This window comes from Rhinolophus sinicus, linkage group LG01, assembly GCF_036562045.2.
Source record: "Rhinolophus sinicus isolate RSC01 linkage group LG01, ASM3656204v1, whole genome shotgun sequence".
Classification (NCBI taxonomy): Eukaryota; Metazoa; Chordata; class Mammalia; order Chiroptera; family Rhinolophidae; genus Rhinolophus; species Rhinolophus sinicus.
Window position 1 is genome coordinate 155,951,619 of NC_133751.1, and position 22,713 is coordinate 155,974,331.

General features: G+C 42.0%; 1 protein-coding gene across 1 annotated transcript in view; it reads left to right on the forward strand.

The window, feature by feature from the left end:
• The window catches only part of MYO3B (myosin IIIB), a 461,719-nt gene that overhangs the window by 101,791 nt on the left and 337,215 nt on the right, over window positions 1-22,713 (forward strand). Inside the window, exon 7 of the mRNA XM_074337823.1 lies at window positions 3,922-4,067. Coding sequence (XP_074193924.1) covers window positions 3,922-4,067 — 146 coding nt within the window. The remainder of the gene's footprint in view (window positions 1-3,921; window positions 4,068-22,713) is intronic.

A 22,713-nucleotide genomic window follows, 5' to 3' on the forward strand; every position in this document is an offset into this window, starting at 1 on the left:
AAACTATAAATTTTGATGAGTTGTGTGGACAACCAACAATAAAAGATTAAAATCTATAGAGTTCTAAAATGTAAGACACATTTACTGTAATATAAAACTCCATGTAATCACTGAAAACATGTCAGTATTTTTATTGTTACCCTTTAGTATATTCTGCTTCTGGTCTTAATGAAATATTGCTTTTCTTAGTGCATCTACATGTGGGGAAAAAAAGTGAGGTCCTGAGAGCACAAGTGACTTTTTTCTGTACTTGATTAGGAGCAGAGCTCAGACCCAATTTGAACTTGTTACACTGTCTACCTAACTGAATTTTCCTGACTTTCCTGTTTTTGTAAATGGCACCATCATTCTCCTGGTCACCCGGGATCAAAATATTAGTCTTCCTTGGTGTGTCCCTTTCTCTAACCTCCCATATTAAATCATTCTCCAAGTCTTGCAAGTCTTCCCTGGAACTCTCTCACACCTATTTTATTGTTTCCATTCATTCCACTGCCACCAACATCATTTATACTCCTATGATTGAAGCAAAGGATCAAGGTAAAGGAGAATCTACATCTGCCTTAGGTATGGCTCCCCCTTGGGGTAGTAGAGGTGAGGTGAAGAGGTGGGTCTGTGTCAATGCTATCTCAACCCACCTCTCTCCACCCCTTTACTATGACTTACAGAACCTGGGAAACTTGGTCCTAGGGCTGTGACACCTCTCTCTTTTCCTTAGTGGAGTATCATAACAATTATTGATTCAGAGAGTTCTTTGAGAGGTCCCCTTCTCCTGGGGGCAAGGGAACCAAAGACCAATTGACCCTCTAAGCATTCTTAACTCAGCTTTGTTTTACCTTGAGACAAGGAAAATGCTGAGCTAAGGAGAATGAGATTATTTTTTCTCCTAAAGAAATACTTGCATACTTTGGTGTTGAATTGATAGGAAATCCAGTTCCAGGATGTGTTGACCTTCAGTTGGGATGCATTCTCTTAGAGTGCTTCTTTAAATCCCATCACACATGTTTACTCCTGATAAGGACCAATCCTGAAAGAGAAACTCCCCCGGACTTTACTGACAAAAATCTCAAAGACCTAGTTAGTTTAGTCAAAATATGAATGCAGAAGCTGATAATGCAATTGTTCCTTGAACATGACCTTTATTTCTTAGAGCGCTTATCACATTGTAATGATTTGTTTACTTGTCTTTCCTCTGCCTGGGTTCAAATTCTGGCCCAGACAATGACCAGAGTGGGCTCTGGTTAAGATACTTAACTGTGCTATGCCTCCGTTTCCACACCTAGCAAAGGTGATAATAGCACCTACCTCACATAATGACTATGAGGATTAAACCAAGTGTGCATTTGGCTTTCTCTCCTTAGGGTCTAATACTATGCCTGGCTCTCATGGGTACTCAATAATTATTTGTGAATTATTTTACTAGTGAAATTTTCTATAAACTTCTTTGGAAGGCTGAGCTTAAAGAATTTTTTTTGTTTTTTGTCACATTACAAGCTGAGTTTTAGGAAGAGAATTTGGCCAAAGGATACTTTCCTACTAATCAGACTGAGCTAAGATAGTGTCTGTCTGTAAAGAGAAGCTGAAACCAAATAAATGTTTTGAATATTTTATGACAGCACTTGAGAAACCTTAGGATATCTCCATTCCCACATTTGGACAGGTTCTTGGAATTGCCTTCTGTGTGCCTTCCAAAATGGCTAGAAGTTGATTTGCATTTCTTCCCGGAAGTGGTGGACTATGGCACTACCACTAGCCACTTTTCATTGTCTTGCTTAGCCTAAAGTGGTCTCCTAATATCCCAAGCATTTGGAGCCCATATCCTTTATTAGACACACTAGTACACATTGTCTTAGGACATTTATCGTTGTCATAGTTTGTCATTTAATTATTATAGGTTCATTTTAAGTTTCTGTTGGCTATAGCTTTTGTTGGGGAAGGATAGTCTTATTTCTTTCCCTCACAGGAATGTACAAGAATGTATTTGCTGATTGATAGGTCTAAAATAATGTTTGTCCTACACATTTGGAAATGTCATTTCTGAAAGGGAAGGTGTTGAATAGCCTTTTCTGGAGATCTTTAAAAAATAGTGTAATGTCTTGCCTGATTGGGGTGATGAAAGTGAGGCCTTTGGGGGCAATGACATGGCCTCTGCTTCTGCAATTGCGATTAGCTGAACTTTAGTTTGAATGCGTGTCTGAAAATAATGTGTTAAAAGTATGACAGGATATTCTATGACAGGATAGTCTATTCACAGGGTGGTGCTGAGGTCAGGCCAAGGATGCGGGTACATGAGAAACATTCTTCAGAAACCAAGGGAAGGGTGGAGGGCAAATATGGGACCAGGAGCACCAGATCTCAGGCCCACTCGCCTGGTCTTGCAAGTCCAATTCACTGGGTCTGGCAGAGAGCAGGTTTACTAGTCTATTGTCACTGCCATAACAATATCATACATTTAATGGCTTAAAACAACATGCATTTATTCTCAAGGTCATACTTCTTTAAGTCAGAAGTCTGGTATGAGTCTTACCCGGCGGAAATGATCTCTCCATTTGGAAGTCTCATAGTCATCTCAAACTTAATATGTCCCGAATGGCGCTCCTGCTTTTCAACTCTCACCTGCTTCTTCTACTGTCTTCCCCACCTCATTAAATACAAATTCCATTCTGAAATTGCTCAGGTCAGAAACTCTGGTTCCATCCTCAACTCCTCTTTCTTATAAGCTCCAGTCAGCAAACCTGGTTGGCTCTACCTTTAAAATTGTGTCATTAGAATCTGATTATTTCTTACTGTCTCTAGTCTGGATTCCTACAGTAGTATTTAAAATTGGTTTTGCTTCTTCTACTCATGCCCCATTTTAATGTATTCTCAGTGCAGCAGCCAGATCTGGCTAACAGCCTGCTGACGTGCAAGCCAGATCTGTCACTCCCTTGCTCCCTAGTTGGCCCATTTCACTCGAAGTCAAAGCCAAAGAACTTCTGATGGCCTGAGAGGGTGGGTAGGCCCATCACTCCAGCTCCCCTTTGCTCTCCAGCAATACTGCTTATGTACCTCATAGTCTGTTGTCTGTTGGACCAACACATCATCAGACTCTCTGAGTTTCCTACCTGCCCATAGCCATGCATCATCCTTGGTCACAGAGGCAGCTTTCAGCTCATATAGGGTCACCTGTCCCTTCACATCCTCTAGCTCACCCCTGCCTTCTCCCAACCCCATTGTGATAGCTACCAGAGTCTGAGTGGAGGGGCTTTTCCTATCTGACTCAAAAGTTCCTAGAAAAGAGACTTTGCAAAGTTCCATGCTCCCCAAACCAATGACAAGCCCAGGGGTGTTTTCTGGTTCTGCTGCTCTTGTACCCAGACAGGCCAGTAACTGAAGTGACAGCTGCTGCTGAAATACAAACCAGTCATAGGAGGTTGAGGAGGGGCAGAAGTTCTTAGAAAAAGGGAATGGGAGGGAGTGGTTCCTATTTTATATTAATTATTATCAATCTTCCAACATCTTTCTGCTCAATTGGCCACATGCCTGGGGATTTTGTGCAGGAGACAAACATCTTCGAGAACAACTGCTCCTCGCTGTTGAATTCAGCAGCTGGTAATGTGAAGGATGCAGACAGAGCCTCTTCTTAAAGGCTGCCAGGTTGGGTGCAGAAGGTATTCACCCTTGTGCTCCTCTTGCACTATTCTTGGTACCTAGAGGGTTTTCAATGCATGAACTGAACTGGCACATTTTTAAGTTAATGAACATATCAGATGGTAAGTCAACCACACACAAAGAAAGCCTACAAAACACACATCTTATTATTACTGGAATTTAATATCAGCATAGGCAAGGAACTGAGAAGGGGGCTGAAATTGGCCCAGGGCCTTTTAGGACATCTGTGGTTGCATTGAGGTTGATGTGTTGTGTCCTGCTTTTGTCTGATAGGTCATCGCTTGTGAGCAGCAGTATGACTCTTCTTATGACGCGCGCTGTGACGTTTGGTCCTTGGGAATTACAGCTATTGAACTGGGGGATGGAGACCCTCCCCTTTTTGACATGCATCCCGTGAAAACGCTCTTTAAGATCCCAAGGTAGGACACAAGATGGCGCTCTTGGCTCGTTAGTTCTTTGTGAAAGCGGCTCCTTTGAGAGAGAATAATAAATCGTAAACAATTTCTCTCCAAATCTGTGAAAGCCTGATTGTAATACGTACAGTGTTTCTTTTCTTTCTTTCTTTTTTTTTTAGTTGGGGGTGGAAGGGGGAAGAGGATGTTCCTAAAAGATAACACATCCCAAGGAATAAATAGGACTTTGTTTTAACAATTGCGTATTTTCAGTATGTACTCTGATTTTTGAGATGTTCTTTTTTGGAAGACTACAAATGCAATTTTGGATTAAGTAATCTGTCTAAATACTATGTTTTGTTTTTAATTATATAATCACATACGGGTGTTTTTGTTTTTTTCCCTTTCTTTCTTAGTTTGAATCTTTCTCTAGTATTCAGGAAAATATGGGGATGGAAAAAATGTGTATCATATTTTTGTATCCACTCAGACCAACACTAAAAAATATCAGAAAAATGTCACATCAATCATATGACTGTCTCTCCATCCCTTAATTTCTGTGTCAATGGGAAACTGCTGAAAGAGGTCTGTTTGGAGGGTCTTTAAATGCTGGTATATTTTCTATTGTATGTATTCATTAGGGGTTCATACAAGAGGTTTGATTGTCTTTCATCAGAATCAGGCTGATGTTTGGCCAGCTGGAGAAGGGAGCTCCTTCCCAGTCAGGTTGCAGGTTAAGAGATTTGTACCTTCCACATTTCTCTTTCAGAGGAAGGCTCTGGGCCAATGCAGCTGTTTAACCACTTTGACAGTACAAGTGTTAACCTTCCCTCATCTGCACAATCACACAGCTACCGCACCAGCCTTTAAAAATTTCTTCTGATTGCAATTTGCATTTCTGATTAGGTCTATTTATATGCAGATGAGGCTCTGTGGCGTTCATCATCGTAATGTTATCCTTTTATACCTAATCCAGATGTGAACAACCACCCACCATTATTCCAAAAATGATTCCCACTCACGTCAGGGGTTGGTCTTTTTGCCTTTTCCAAGGTACAAAAACAGGTCGTGGTGATTAGAAGAGCCCACAAAGCTCTTGGCGTTTAGTAGTCTGGTGAAGGTTCAAAATGATGTAAAATGCAGGGCCACAAAATGGTATTGTATACAGTAGTATGTCAGGAAATAAGAAACAGTGTCTGGGATGATTTGTGTGTATGTTTTGATTTTTTTAAATGAATGGTTTACTCTTTACTATTTATTTACTGTGGCCACATAGTTTCCCAAATATCAGAACTAAGGTGTCGCTTCTGATTAGCAAGATATGTGTACCTTTTATAAGAGGTCATCTACTTGGGTATATTTGTTCTTTTCTTTTCAGTATGTGTTTTTGTACACACCAACTGTTCAAAAATTTCATAAGATGATAAATGTGAGGCAGTTTAGAAAGGGTGTGTGTGTGTGTGTGTGTGTGTGTGTAAGTAAAAAGACCCTTCAGTTCCAGTAACAACTCTTAGCATGTTTCTATACCCAACTAAGCCTCTGATCTCTGATAGTCTCTATACTGTCACTCCCGTCACTTCTTCCATCTTTGGAGAAGCTTCCAGATCTGAGACACATATAATCAAGCCCTCCACTGCCTGCCTCAGGGCAGGGTGAACCCCAGGAACAGGACAAGTGCTAGAAAAGGATCTTGGTGGTGAAAATGATCCTTATCCCAATGTTGGTTGAAGCTTTCTTTCTCTCCTCCTAGTGTAACCTCCTGGCCTCTTACCGTCTCTTGTTTCCTGTATAAATGATGGATCAGATTGAACTAGGGAATGTCAACCATAATCGATTAGCAGATCCTCGGTGCAATTACGTATGCTCAACACTTACCATTGTCACAACCTTAACAGCCAGCTTGACATTCCTAGACAGGAAGGATGGAGGTTGTTGTTTTTTTTAAAAAAAGTAGCATATTTGCATATACTACCCAGCTTTTTATACTCACCAAGTTACATGCTTGTAGGATTACCCTGTCAATTAGAATCACATAGTTCTCTTATGAGGGTTGTGGATTGACCAAGCATGTGCGCACATGTATACTGTCTTAATTTGAGTGCTAAAAATGTATCGTTTCCTCAGAAAAGCTCTTTGATGGAGAATGGAGAAATTAAACATTTACATATTTTAAATAGACACTCAAGTTATTTACCTGTGTTTCATGGGGATCTCAATCTCTCTTTCATTCTCTCTCAGTGTTTTCATTCCTAATGGAGAAATAATTTGCCCATGGCAAATAATGACAAAAATCCTTGAAATCCATTTGGCTTCAGATTTTTTTTTTTCCTGTTTGGTTAGGAGTGTTTTTGGGGTTCTGTAATTCTCTTCAATGAAACAGTGAAATCAGCCTGCTTCAGAATACTCTGTGATCCAGAATACTGTGTGTGCCTTCCTCCTCTGGCCTTCCTCACTCACCTCTTCCCTATAACATTTTCCTTACTTGAAATACATTGAATAAATTACCAAGTAAGGGAAGAAAAGAAAACCATTACTGAGCCAGGGAAGAAGTGACTTTCACAAGTTACAAAGGACTTAGGAATTAATGAAGTGCTGGTTCCATGTGAGGTGAGAGCCTCAGATGTCAACAAAGCAAGTAATTACACAGGTTCCCTGGGCACTGTCAGAAAACATGAAGCGAGACCTGCCTGGATGTGGTTGATTTGTCTGCACACGGGTCTGCTTGTTCTTCCCCTCTCCGTCCCCACCCACCTTCTCCTTTCTTTTGACCTTCACATTAGAAGACGACACATAGTGTAATCGTGACCTGTCTTTGAAATCCTGTGTGACTTGCAATCTTGCCTGCATTACAAACACCAGAAATTACCTGCTGATTGGCAGAGCATCCACTATTTACTGAACCTGTCAGCATGTGTCATCTTTGTAAAGCCTTTGCTCCAAAAAAGTCACCCTTCTCTGACACTCGCTGCGGTGTCTGCTGCTATTTTTCTCCAGGAGTTAGAAGAGAGGAAAAGAATGAAAAGCATTTCTCTGGGCATCAGTGGGTTTGACAAGATCTCCATCTCGTGACTCTCTCCTGAGAACTTCTTTAAAATTCCAAAGTCTTAGAAGGATCTTACAGATGACCTTGACATATTTTTCACACAGAAGATCTGTTTCATAGATATAGTAGCAAAGGTTAGGAGAAATATACATTTATGTTGGTCTCTTGGCAACCAGGTATCTTTTCTTAACTTGGCGTCTTTGGCTAGTGGCCTATTTGACCTCCACAGATTGGGGTCAGGAAGGCAGTGGGGACCAGTACAGGTATGTTTATTGGACAATGACTGAGAACTGTGTTGCCTGCCCATTCATTTGGGGCCACATATTGGCTAATTGTCTCCAGTGTCTTACTATACACTGAGTACTTCCACTTCATTCCTGTGGGAAAATGCAGAATGTTTTCAAGATTCCCAGCAGAAATGTCCTTGGCTGGAAGTGGATAGGACAGAATGGCTTAAACATTCCAGTCCCAGAAACCAGTGGTTTTCCTTTTCTAAAAAGAAGGTTCCCTACAGTATACGATTTGTGAAAAGGGGAACTTATAATAATTATAAGTTCACATTTGGGCTTGTTTTCCTTACCAAATTTAGGTTGTTCCAAACTGTACCCTACTATATTAGTTTCCTAGGGCTGCCACAACAATTTACCACAAACTTGGTGGCTTAAAACAACAGAAGTATATTCTCACACAGTTCTAGAGGCCAGAAATCCAAAATCAAGATGTTGGCAGTGCCATTCTCCCTCTGAAAGCGCTAGAGGAATAATCCTTCCTTGCCCCTTCCAGGTTCTGGGGCCTTCTGCTGTTCCTTGGTTTGTTGCAGCGTAACTCCAATCCCTACCTACATTTTCATGAGGGTTTCGTCAATGTCTCTCTGTGTCTTCTTCTTTTCTGTCTTGTCCTATATGAACACTTGTCATTGGATTTAGGGCCCATCCTAATCCAGGATGAGCTCATCTCAAATACTTGTCTTAATTACATCTGCAAAAAACCCTTATTCCACATGATGTCACATTCTCAGGTTCTATGCTGACATATCTTTTTGGGCCCACAATTCAACCCACTCTACCAACCAACTTTCATGTTTACCAAAATCTCTGAAAAACTATTTTGGGTACAAAATAGGATAATTAACTAAATGATCATGCGAAAACAATAACTTATATTTATTGAGTGCTAATTATGTGGCAGGTATATTGCTATGTGTTTCACAAATATAAATGCATACAATGCCCACAGTGACCTTGTGAGGCAGGTACTTTTTTCTAGACAAGAAAACCAGAAGCCCAGGGAAGGATCCCCTGGTCATGAACCTATAGAGGAAAAGTGATTTGAACCTGAGAAGTTTGACTCTGAAGCCCACACATTTTGCAACTACATTGAAAAAAATCAAAGCTTCTCTTTAAATTATATTTATTTATCAATGAATTATGAATTGAGCTCCAAGGGGACTGGAGTATATAGAAATGAATAAGACATCCTGACCTTTAAGAATATTACAATCCAGCATCCGTTTCTCTGCTCCCAATTTTAAACTGACACTGTAAACCTGTGAGTTAGAATTGTGTTAGCATCAATGAGTGGGTCAGTCAAGGAACTGAAGAATAGAAATCAAGAGTGTTATCGTAAGTAAACACAGGCCCTCCTTTGCTTCCTGGCTTATGACCCCCAAACCAGAAATCCCTCCCTTCTCCAGATTCCCCTTCAAGCAACTGCCTTTTAGTTCCTAATTTTGAAAACTTTAGACAAATGTTTTAACTAAAGAATTGCAGCGCATGTGTTACGTAAAAGCAGAGAGGCATTTCGTTATCATTATTGGTACCCACAAGTTTTTGTCTCATCCCATTCTCCTGGCAAAACCTGCACTTGCCACATCAGGGCTATTTCGGGTAAAGCCAGCACCTCCTCCCCCTTTGCCTTTCTTGTATTTTTTTCAGTAGGAAAAACTCGCTTTGGTTGTGGGGTACATGGAAATCTGTTTCTGGCATACTGAGTTAGAATACTTTTTTTTCTCATGGAAACTGTTTTAAATAGTTATTTAGGAGGAGGCTATATAATGCCTGAAGTTCTCAGTTTGGGTGTGTTATTAGCCTCCTGTGGCCAACCAGATTTGTATGTTTGTGTCTGAGGAATTAGCCTATTTCTAGAACTTTATGCCTATGGGGAAAAATACTTTCCGCACTCTAAACTCCCCATTTACCAAAGTGCCTTGGAACACAGTCTGCTGGGCATTTGCGAATGCCCATGCCCTCTAACGTAGGACAGCTCTTACTTCGTTCACTGTAAGTCAGGCTGGGCTTGAATGCTTGAGTTATAAGATGAGTTAGATGGTGTATTTTTTCTGTCAAGGAGAACATAGTTTTACTGCCCCTTTCCCCATTCATTAACAAAGGTGAAGCTGGCAGAAGTTGGATAGCAAAAAAGAGGAGCAAGGAGGAAAAATATAAATGGACATTCTTGGGCTACCTGGATGAAGTGGACGGTGGGGCTCAGAAAGGGTATAGCATCACTGGAAACATTGTGAGTCTATTTAGAAGGTTTCCTCAAGGACTCAAAGCCTACAATTGACTCTTGTTCTTAAACAGAATCCTTGGGTTGACTTTTCATCTAATCTCTTCTGAATGTCTGTCATTTTTTAAAGGTAAAGACTCATTTTATTCTGCCTTTCCTAATTCACAAACCAAATTGTTCCTATGTGGGAAGCCTGCTCCTCAGCTGTGAGAAGATGCAGAGGCAGCAGGGAGCCCTGAGTCACCAGTAATTGTCTTACTATTACAGAATTGTCACAGGACGTTTTCCCTTAGGGTGGTGAAATATAAGGAAAAGAAATTAAAACTAAACTATTGTTGTGGAAGTGTAATGAGTCAGGGGGGTGTTTAATGGCACAGTAAGACTGGTTTCGCCCTGGGGAATTTTGGTTTCTCTTCACCAACCCAGGTCACTTAGCTATTGGCCTTTTGAGCAATGAACCCTCAAAATCCCAGCTTCACTCACAAAGCAAGAAGAGCTAAAGAATTAGCATCATTTAGTATATATTGAATGCCTACCAACAACAACAACGAGGAAAGTTTTGAAACACTTCAATAGAAAAACAGTAGTCTTTTATGAGTCTTTTTCTTTTTTGGGGAGATTTCCAGCCCCGTTTTAATGGGCTGTGGTCTCTGTTTCTCAGGATACCTCGCTAGTGACCCCTCTCCCCTTTGGGGTATCCTCTCCTTTTCCTTGGGAATACAGTCTCTGGAGGCAGCTGGTAGAAATGCCCCTGAAGGTTTCCACTCTGGGGAACATTTCTAAACTCTGTTTTAATTTGAGTTGAGCAGCTGGGGCTGTTAGTTCCCGTGGAGGTGCAGCTTGCTGCCCCCCTGAATCCTGGCAGGCAGGGAGAGTTCAGCTTCTCAAGGTTTTGTTTGGGGATCAGGTGGCAAAGCAGGAACATGCCTTCAGGGACGACTAGTCCCCATCCGTGCTGAGTAAGAAGCCCACCCTGAGAGAAGGGAAAGGCCAGAGAATGAGCAGTGTTGACTTACAGAACTATCCACACTTTCTCGCTCGTTACCCTGATTTCATTATTTTGGCACCACTCACTCTGGCTAATTCCCACTTAACTCCTAAATGATGGAAAGATGGGTGAAGAGGGTAGGCAAGGAAACAGAGCTCAAAATAGTACCAAGGGGTTTGAGGCACCCGAGTTTCCCCTCGACTGTAGAGAAAACTACAGAATAAAGGTGAGGAATAGTTATACACCGCCTTCGTGGGTTGGCATAGTAGTAGGCCATGGACAACACAAGGATGAAAAGAGATAAGGTGGTAGTTTGGCAGAAAGCCCTTCACAGCTGTCCATTGCTGGAGAATCCTAGCGTCAGATGAAGCCAATTGTACCGGAAAGAAATTACAGTGTACTGATCAAACATCAGTGTTTGTATCAGGTTATCTATTGGTATGTAACAAACTGCCCCTAAGCACAGTTGCTTAAAAGAACAATCATTTATTATTTCCCATGAGTCTGTGGGTACTTGGGATGGTTCTGTGGATCTTGGCTGTGCTTACCCTTGTATCTGCGGTTAGCTGGCAGTTGACTGGGGGGCTGGTCTAGGACTGTCTTGGCTCTGCTCTATGTGGTTTCTCACCCTCCAGCAGATTAGCCAGGGCTGTTCTCTCACTGGGGACAGGGTTCCAAGCATAGATACAAGAAAAGTTAGAAAACTGGGCCATTTTTGCAGTCAATTTACCACAGTGTTCTACAGTTGATCTGCACAGGTTCAAACACCAGCTCCACTGCCTTCACGCTGTATGAAGTTGACCAAGTTACTTAATGGCTCTGCACCTCTGTTCCTACCTCTGTAAAATGGAGATATGAATAGTATCTGCCCCAGAGACTTGTAGTGAGCATTAATGAATGTAAAGTGTTCAGAACAGCACATAGTAAGCATTCGATTTTTGCTCGGTGCTACCAAAGAACAAATCTCAAGCATGTATCCATAGTGTAAGGAATTCGCTTTCCCTTGTAGCTTCCATTCAGAAGAGCCACCATCTCATTTCAAATGAGATCAGTCATTTGAAAGTTTAACTAATTGACTGACAATTGTGGAGTTGAGAGAGAGTAAAGATTGATTTCTCAATAAATCCTTACTACATCCACTGTGCCTATCTGAAAGACTCTCTGCTTTGAATATCCATTGTCACAACTTCTTTGTTAACACACACTCCTAAGAGATGAGGACACTCCTCTCCCTGCCCCCATGTACACCCAAGGCTATGATGACGGGAACTTCCCCTTGGGAAGCAGAGCTGGCCTTAGTCCCCACTCCCCTTATATCTACAGTGAGTGGCGATGCTGTCATCCTCTGAAGAGAACTGAGACTGCAGTGCTTTTCCTTTCCTGTCAGTCCCACCTTTGTGGTGGCTTTGAGGTTGGTGGATGATGGGGGCTTGGCTGCCTCCCTCTACAGGGTCCCTTTAGCCCCCTTGGTAGGTACGAGGGGCTTTGGAAATTACTTGTCACCAGATGAAGGGACAATAGTAGGAGTTCTTGACAGAGGGCACTGACTCAATACTGGGTCCCATGTTGCTCCCATTTTCTCCACCACAGAGGATGACTTTTTTGTAGTCCAGCTTGGAAAGGCTAAAAACATTGGCAAAGGGAGACAGAAACCCAAGCCAGGTGAGCGGATTGTAAGGAGATCACTTAGTTGTTCCAGGCGAGTTCAGGTTTCTTGGCTGGGAGAAGTGATACCCCAGGTACTGAGAGAATATACAGGTGAGGCTGCTGACCCACTGTCAGTGATCTTGGAAGAATTCTGGAGAACAGGAACAGCATTAGAGGAGTGGGAAAGGGAGATTGTTCTTCAGTTCTTCAATAAAGGAAGGAAGGCAGAATCTGCAAACTATCGTCTGGTGAGCTTAACTTTCACCCTGGGCTAATAACTACGATTCTTTTTTTTTCCTCCTTGAATAGCATAATATATGAATTCTTAGAGGAAAAGGCCATGGTCACTAGGAATTAGCATAGGCTCCCTAAAAATAAGCCATGTCAGACTAATGTCCTTGTTTGGTGTTATTGCAACACTGGTATCAATGGGGACTGTTTTAGACTTAATATATTTGGAATTTTGCCCTTAGGTAAAATTTGTTGTGATATCTTTGTGGCTGAGATGGGGAAATGTAGACTGGACAATGGGGGTAGGAAGGATTGTATTAAGGAGTGCTGGATAATGGTGTGAGTCTCAGCGTGGTGAGGGGGCGTCCTGGAAGCTTTGGGCAGGGTTCTGCGGACCCACCTGTCTGCTGAATGTTTTAAAATGTATAATAATTTGGAGGACATTGGTAGCCTGTCTGTCACACAGCCTTTCGGAAGGGGAGCTGGCATGCTGGATGGCAGACTTGGAACCCCCAAAGATTTCAGCTGGCAAGGACAATGGGGGTCTTAACAAGCAAACAGGCTCAGAAATCCTAGTGAGCTGTACAGGCTGAGAGAGCCATGGCTTAGTAACTCATGGGGTGGAAATGAATTTAATTGTGGCTACAAGCCCAATAGGGGTCAAACAGTAAGACAATCCTACATGGTTAACATGAGGTTTGATAGAACAAATACCCCCCCCGCCCCCACTTTGGCTCTGTCCCAACCATAATCCCTTTGGAATGATGGCTTCTTTCTGGGCACCACATTCAAACTGCCACAAGAGTCTTACCCCAGCAGAACTCTTAACAAGCCTGAAGCTGGCGTTTCATACTGGGATTCCGGTGTTGATTCTACTCCTGCTCTGTCACCAGTCTATTGTTTCACCTCTCGGAGGGGCAAAAATGGCACCATCCTTAAGCAGCATGTATTGCACTCGGGTAACAGTAAACTGTTTTCTTCAGTATCCTCCCTACATTTTGTGGGTGCTAATAGAGGAATGTGAGTAATCCCCAACTGTAAGGCTGGGTTCATTCCCTACGGCAGCGAGTCTCGCCCAGCACAGGGGTCCTTAGTCCTAACTGCAGGTTAAATTCCCCTGGGAGCTTTAAAAAAATATCAGCCTTTGGGCACTACCTCCCCTCCCCTCTGCCCCACTACCACCACTGAGGTTCCAACGTAATCGGTCTGGAGTCAAACTCAGTGTTTATATAAATATATAATAAATTTTACAAATATACATACTTATAATTACATGCATCTTGTTTTATATTTTAATGTTCTCCCAGATAACTTACAGTGCAGCCAAGATTGGGAAGAACCCTGCCCTGAAACAACTATCACACTGTTATTTGTTTGTGTTTCAAAACTACAGAGTCTCCCCTGGAAATTCTGCCTTCCCTGTCCCTCGCTATGGTTGAGAATTGAAAAATGAGAGATGATACTGATGGGAATGTGTTGTATATTATGAAGAATGTAAAAGCATGAAAAGAATTCCAGCAGCATAGTCAGTGGTGACTGTTTTGGGTTGAATTATGGTACGTTCCTCACAATATGTATTGAAGTCCTAACCCCTCAGTACCTCAGAATGGGACCTTATTCAGAAAGAGGTTCACTGCAGATGTAATTAACTAGGAAAAAACTGGATTAAAATTGTAATACTCACTATATAGCGATAACAAAAGATGAATACAAGTCATGTGTATACGTGTTTTCGGCATCCCCGGTACATACGCTCCTTCATGTCAACATACACTTGAGGGAGAAGAGGAATAAAGGAGAGCTAGTGACAGTCCCACAGGTCTCCAACACGGCAAGAAACAAAACAATACAGCGGGGTCTACAGAGAAAATATTAGCACTTCCATACCTATGTATTTTTAATCTAAAAATCAATAAACAAATTATGCTTTCCTATTCCTAAGTATAAATATTGACACTGTTGCCTTCACGCAGTCCAAAAGTGGGACGGTCCTGTCTGGTGTGACTGCCGATGAATCGCAGGGATCTCCACAGCCAAGGCGCTGAGGAGCCCCCAGGAGGGGGCTCAGGGTTAGAGTCCTGGAAAGCACTGCAGTTAAAGGGGGCCTCGTTAAGTGCTTATATGGCAAATGCCACTGAGTTTCAACTACACAGAACTTCACAAAATGGCAAGTGGCTTTAAAAGTTTTCTGCAAAGAAACCACACCTTGAATCTAATTCTACAAGTGCAAGCATAAGTGAGCAACAGAAAAAATGGCTGAGAGGACGATACTTCTCCTTCAAGGTAAGCTCTTTGTCAGTCGTGTGAGGGTAAAAACAATGACAACCTATTCAGATCTTCCAAGAAATCATTTTTAACATTTCAAAATTACCGTGAAGACTACCTGAACTGTGGATTTATAACTACTATAGTTAGTGATGAACCTCTTCCTTAGTATATATTGTGCAGGAAGTTATTAGTATGACACCATCAAACTTCTACACTCAAACTACAAAATGTTTAGGGATACTGTTAAAAAGCATATTATTTATTTCATCTTATTCATTTTTTAATTTAGTAATATGTGTACACAATTGATAAGAAAGGAAATTGTGCACTTAAAAATTTCTTACTGATAAACTGTGCAATCAAATAAATTTGGGGACCACTGGTCTAAATCAGTAGCTTTGTGCCTGAGTTCAGCCACTATAAATAGTTCTTTTGTAATTGTTTGTCCCTTCATAATTTACATCTACTGTATCATACATAATTTCTTTCAATCTTCACTGCAACTCTGATAGTCCTTTTAGAGTTGAGAATTTAGGGCTCAAAAGAGTTATGCTTTGCTCTAAGACACACAGTTAATAAAAGCTAATTAAGTGGCAGGGGATGAGCCTCAGGGGTCTATAAACTCCCGAAGATTGAATGCAAAATGGACCTTTTTTTAGGAAGATGGCCATTATGGGTTGAATTGTGTTCCTCAAAAAAGAGATGTTGAAGTCGTGACCCCCAGTACCTCAGAATGTGACCTTGGAAACAGGGTCTTGACAGAGGTAATCAAGTTAAAACGTGGTCATTAGGGTGGGTCCTAATCCAAAATGATTGGTGTCTTTATAAAAGACAGTTAGATCAATTAGGACAGAGAGACAGACACATACCGAGGGACGACAACCTGAGATGCAGGAAGAGCACTGTGTGAAGGTTGCAGTGACGCTGCCAAGCAGGGACATCTGGGTACCAGAAGCTGGGAGAGGCAAGGAAGGAAGAATCCTTCTACTCCGGGTTCAGAGGGAACGCCGCCCCACGGACACCTTGAGTTTAGACTTCTAGCCTCCAGAACTGTGCAACAATACATTTCTGTTGCTTTAAGCCACCCAGTCTGTGGTACTTTGTTTACGTTGGTCTTAGGAAACTGATATAATAGTCCACAGCTCTGAAAGGGGTCCAGGACCCAAAACGTTTAAAAACCACTGGATATAATCCAATGCAGCCGTGAATAGAGGAAGAAGTTCAGAGGCTGGGAATGAGTTTCCCTGATGATATGGCCAATTAAGAGAGATACATGGCTGAGTCCCACACGTTCTGACTCCTAAGTTCAACTTCAAGACCAGGAGGGGGGAATGTGGGCAAATTGGCCTGTCCCCTGTATCACTAGGTTTGGTGTTGGTCCTGCCTTGGTGGCCCACCTCAGCCTGGCACAGCTCACTGTTCTTCCAGTGACTTCAAAGGAACAAACGAAAAGTGCGTATTGCGTCTTTACCTTGATGTGATGCTCTTTCCTGGAGGTCATAGTCTCCTTCTGGCTTCATCCTTCACTTCCTTGCCAAAGTTCACATGTTGGCACTTCTGTGTCTATTAAAAAGGAGAAAGAAAAAAACCACCAACGGTAACTAAATATGTATATCAATAAAGAAATCGTTCACTGGCTTGGTAATGATATGTCCTCCAACTGGAAAGGGGTTGAAAAAAACCACTGCACCTGGCACAAAATTACAAGTAAGGAAAGAATTAGCTCAGGGTAAAAGAGTTTGCCAATTGAGTTTGGCAAAATGTAAGAGCTTCCTAATTAAAACTGTCTCAGTTCTTTAGGAGCATGTGAGTGAGGAGAGACCTACTGACAAACAGACTGTCAGTTGATGCTTGGAATTAATTTACTCAGTCATTTGATAAATATTTATTAAGAATATACTGTGATCAGGCACTGGGGTTTACGTTTTAGACGGGGGAGAGAAATACTAAAATACGTAGTATAGAAGTGGTGATAGGTGTCTGACTGAAGAAAATGAAGTGGGACAAGGATAATAGTGACAGCTGGGGTGGGGTTTACTATGATATAAGGTGCTGAGAGAAGGCCTCGCTGATAAGGTAAAGGGAAGAGTCTCCAAGGAGTGAGGGAGCAAGCCCCCGCCAGGGCAACCTGAAGACAAGGCCCTGGGGGGGGGGGGGAAGTGAGCACAACGCTGTCGGAACAGTAGGGAGCACAGTGCGAGAAAGGGAGAGAGGTGTAGGACCTGAGGGCAGAGAGCTGAGCACAGACCAATGTAATGACTTTGGATTTTCTGTGACTGAGATGGAAAGCCATTAGAGTGTGGAGTAGGGAAGTACTATGAATTGAGTTCTGTTTTAAAGAGATCTTGTGGATACTTGATGGAGAATGGAATGTTAGGAAATGGGAGCGGAGGGAGATAGAAGTAAAGGCAGCGAGACAAGGTTAGAGGCCCTTCCCCCTGTACTAATCCAGGTAAGGGAGAATGACAGCTAGGATAAAGGTGGAGTGCTGAGAAGTAGTTGGATCATGGACATAATTTGAAGGTAGAGTTGATCGGGTTGCTGATGGATTGGATGTAGGATGTGAGAGGAAGAGAGTGAAAATCTCAGGGTTGATGGCTGGAGGAACTGAACAAAAAGGAGTTGCCGTATTCCAAGGCGGGAATGATTGTCGGAGGAGCTGCCTTGGTGGGGGAGTGGGGCAGGGATCAAGGGTTCTGTTTCAGACATTGAGTTTGAAATGCACGTTGGTCACCCAAGTAGAGGTATTGAATAAGCAGTGAGACACCGGGGTCTGGAGTTCCATGGAGACTTCGGGACTAGAGACACAAATGTGGGAGTCAACAGAATATACATGATATATAATGTCATGAGTCTAGTAGACGTTACCTGGGCAGTGGGTGTAGAGAAAGACGGTAAAGTGTTTCTTACCTTTTGTAAAGGCGACTTACACTTAGAGGAGGGAAAGATGAAGATAAACCAGGGAAGGAGTTTGAGAAAGAGTGGCCATTGGAGGCAAAGGAGAACTAAAAGAAAGTGGTATTCCAGAAGCCAAAGAAGGCACAGTGGAGAGAGAGGGTGAAAGATCAACTTCATTAAGTGTTCCTGAGTCCAGTAAGACAAAGATTGAGAACTGACTATTGTCTGATGACACAGAGGAAATGGATGACTCAATAGCTATTTAGATGGAGCTATGTGGATTAAGACCAAATTGGAGTGGAGGCTGGGGTGCTAGCAATATTCTGTTTCTTGACCTGGGTTATGGTTATATAGTGTTAGATTTTATGTGATTTGTTATATAATACAAAGTTTTTAAAAAGGGGCGGAGGGGTCGGCCCGGTGGCTCAGGTGGTTGGAGCTCTGTGCTCCTAACGCTGAAGGCTGCCGGTTCGATTCCCACATGGGCAAGTGAGCTCTCAACCACAAGGTTGCCGGTTCAACTCTTCGACTCCCGCAAGGGATAGTGGGCTCTGCCCCCTGCAACTAAGATTGAACACGGCACCTTGAGCTGACCTGCCACTGAGCTCCCAGATGGCTCAGTTGGTTGGAGCGTGTCCTCTCAACCACAAGGTTGCCAATTTGACTCCTGGACTCCTGCATGGGATGGTGGGCTGTGCCCCCTGCAAATAACAACAGCAATTGGACCTGGAGCTGAGCTGCACCCTCCACAACTATATTGAAAGGACAACAACTTGACTTGGAAAAAACAAGTCCTGGAAGTACACACTGGTCCCCAATAAAGTCTTGTCCCCTTCCCCAGTAAACAAATCTTTTAAAAAAATTGGGGGGGGGGGAGTTGAGATATTGATTATGGACAGCTATTTTGAGAAGTTTGCTCTAAAGGGAGCAGAATAATGGGATGGTAACTGGAGGAGAAGGCAAAGAATACATTTTCCAAGTTTCAGTAGTCATTTGTATGTGTGAGTGTTATAAGAAGGAGACTGCTAGTACATGCACATGAGACCGTGGTATGTGCCATATGGACACATGTGATGTGGTCTTTCATTCTGAAGTGTATGCAGTATGAAAAATATGTTCTAGAGAAATGCGTGATGCTATATTTAACATTGTTTCATCCCACCTAGGATTTGATACTCTCAGTTGTTAATCTGCATCTTTTGGGTTGAGGATACAAATGTCTCAGAATAACATAGTTTAGACAGGCTTAATCAAAGTTCAAAGTTAAATGTATAAATGTTTAGGATGACTGGAATTAGAATGTAGGATAACATCAATTGGATATAAATGTATAAGCACCGACAATGTAGGAAGGATTGCTCAAACCCGTGGAGATGCAGAGATCAGACAGGCAGAGCTTCTGTCCTCAGGAGTTCCCAATCTACAGTATTTGAATCTCCCTTATGTAACAAAGTGTATACATAAGGCAGAATGGAGTGAAGGTGTAAAGGGCTGTGGAGATAGAAGAGGAGAAATGATGAATTTTTACCAAGGAGATCCAGAAAAGCCTGGATTTGTACCCCGTTTGAGCTGAACCAGTGCAATGGATAAGGTGATACTTCAGAACCAAAGTGAGAGCACGAGCAAAGGAAACGTGGTGTCAAAGTGCATCCAGGTCCAAAATGATGAGACAGGGGATTGTAATCGTGGCACTAAATCTTCTATTTTGAGATTTGGATCTCTGGTATAATTCGAATTAGTTGTGTCTAATTAAGTCTGAAAATATAGAAGGAGAAATTGTTTTGCCAGAAGTAGGGAGGGGAAAGTGAAAATAAGAGAGGCCAAGTGGCATAGGCTTTTAGAATTAGACCCTTTTGGTTATTTATTGCTGTATAACAAACAACCCTAACACTTAATGGCTGCATATGCTTACTGGCTTAAACAGCTTATGGTTTATCATGATTCTGTGAGTCAAAAATTCAGGCAGGGCTTAGGTCGGTGGGCTTTCTGCTCCACATAGTGGCAATCAGCCAGAGCACTGACTCAGCTGCTGTGTTCAGCTAGCAGGTGACTAGGCTGGGAGGTCCAAGAAGCCTTCACTTCCATCCCCCTGCCCCCACCCCTGGGCTCCCATGTGGCCTTGTCTCCCCACCTGCCTTCCTCACAGCAGGTGCTCTCAGTTTGTTGGATTTCAGTGGCAGCTGGCTTCCCGGTACACGAAAGCAGAGCTACAGATCCCGTCAGGCCTTGCCATGGAAGTTACGTGCACCACTTCTGCCACATTCTAGTGGTCAGAACAAATCACTGGCTGAGCCCAGATTCCAGGGGAGGAAAATAGACTCCCCCTATCCAAGGGAGGAGCGGCAGAGAATTTGCAGCCATCTGTAATCCACCACGCAGAGAATCCTGTATCTGCCACTGGCTGGCTGTGTGATGTGGGGTGAGTTATGTGAACTCTCTTAGCTGAGAAAGTGTCACTGTTACTGGGTGCTGTGAGAGAAAGAGATGATAAGGCATCGTATCCTGGCACGTAGTAAGTGCTCAAGAATAGTAGCGACTGTTACTGCTATGGCTACGTATACTTAAAGGATAAATACGGTGAAAAGTGGGAAAAGAATGTTTGAATTTGACATTTAAGCGACTTTTGTTGACTGCCTGATTTCGAAAGAGAGTAGTAGCTAGGTGAGGAGCAAAGCACAGTGGCACAAGTTAAGCTGTAAGTGGGTTTGAGGGCAGTGAGCACAGCTCCACAGTGAAAGGGGAAATAAAGGGGAAGGGGCTGTCATGTGGGAAAATCCGGTTAAGCAGAAGGGCAAGTGGAGAGGTGGAAAATGGAGATATGTGAGAGGAGATCATTGATGAGGGCAAAGCTTTCAAAAGGCTTCTTAAGATTTTACAGATTCCTATTTAGAATGCTGTGATTATGAGCGAGAAAGCTGTTGGGGTTTGCTTTCATCACAGGACTCCAGCTCTTTATTTAACTTTTCTAGCCTCCTGGTAGAGGGCTCTTTTGTCCTCTGCTCCCAGACACTTAAAGAATATGTAGCTCCTCTAGATTTTATAGTCTTGGCCTTAATTTCAGAGCACTCTGAATCCTTCGTCTATAAATCACACCACTGGAGACTACAAAACTCTAAGGTCAATGCATTCCAAAAAGATCCTAAAAGAAAGCTCTTTTTGGTGTAACTTGGAAGGTAAATGTGATAAAAACCTACATTATATATGAACATGGGAATAATTATAGCATGGCTGAGGCCAAAATCAACAAGTTAGAGTTATCAGGAACACAGCCACGGACCCAGGTGCATATGCCAAGGTGTGGGTAGTCACAGCAGAGGGCAGTCAAGGTCAGGCTAGGCAGGGGCCAGGACACCAAGTGAAGGAGCTGTCAGGTCAGAGAGATGTTAAAACCAGTAGCTTCAAGGTAGACAGAGGTAGGGAGTTAAAAGTCTCTAGGACCCTGGTTGGATTACAGGCCAGGTAATGTCAGACTTTGTTGCTTGTAGAAAATCTGTGAGCCTACTGAGGGTTTACTTTTAGCTTCCACTCTTACACCTTGATTTCTTTCTTCTCTCTAATTAGGTATCCATCTCTCCATCACTTGGTTCATTGTAAAAAGTATTTAAGGCGATTTACAAACAGATACTATGCAGCAAGATGGAAACATACAAGGGAAGGAATTTTGCATGAACCAGAAAACAAAGAGGGGAAAAAGATTAAGCCCGGGGTGGTTGATAAAATGCACACTATACTTTCTTATTCACTCATGGGCAACACATTTGTTTCTGAGCTTCCTAGCTGCCAATGCAAAAAGTGAAATACGATCAGTTACACAGTTTGCAGTGTTCAGAAGATTAAAAACAAGCAGCATGCTCAGGTAACATAGCAAACAATATCTTTGTTATCATCTTTATGGTAAATCCAACAATAGGTTTTCAATGTAGATTGATATATATCAATCAATCACATGTGACAATAAAGAAAAATTCAGTTGAAATTAATAAAACAATGCAGTTCACATGTATAGCTCTCTGGTGGCTTGGCCTAATGCAGGATTCAATTTTTGGATTTTCTAGAGTAATGGATTAAACGCTAATTTGGGCTATAAAAGAAAACACATCTAAGGTCAATAAAGCTTCTAAGTTTAAACTAACTTTAATCCGTATCATTTTCTGGTGTAGTCCCTGAGTTAAACAAATGAATTTCTAGATAACTAATCAAGTTAGTTTGTAGTTGGTTATAAACTAATTATATTTTTTGTAGGCTATCTACCAGAAATTATGACTGGTTTTAGAATAGTCTTAAGTCATCCTTTCTATGGCTCATCTATTTCTTAACAGTTTTTGTGTTGGAAAAAAACAGCTGTTTATAGAAGTGTGTTTATCATCCTTTGTCAAGCGGGGAGGTGGAAGGACTGACACAAGTGAGAGGCGGCCCCAAGTTCTATGGAAGTGTAAGTGTAGTAACAACTAGGCATCTACAATGAGTTCATACCTCTTAGTTTATGACAGATTGTCATCCGTGGAATCAGAAATTAAAGGAAGGTCAACAAAAGCTGAAAATAGCCCTATGTTGTTCTTAACAGGTTTCTTCTGATTGTAGTAGTGTAGAGCAGTGGACCGCAGACAAAGTGACTGAAAGAAGGAATCCTAATGAAACTGGTCAAATTATTAAACTAAATATTGAGTAATAGGGGGTTATGTGCTTAAAACTTAGCTTTTATGTATAGTAATTCAATTTGTGGAACATTTTTGCTATTTGTAACTCTACTACTAAGCTTGGTTGCTGCAGGAGATGAGATAAATTTAAAAATGGAAGACATGTTCACTGCTCTTTAGTCTCCCAGTCAGTCATCAAATTGGAAAGACATGTGAAACAGTTAAGTAATAGGAGTATATAAAGGAGTACCAAATGAGCAATACTCAGATTGAAAGAAAAATTTTCAACATATATAACAGATAAAAATTAATATTTATAATACAAAGAACCCCTTCAATTAAGTAAGGAAAAGATAGCACAATTGAAAAAAAGTGGGGGGGGCAAAAGGATAGAAATTGGCATTCCACAGAAGAAATATAAATGGTCATTGAAGACGTGAGTAGGTGCTCAAA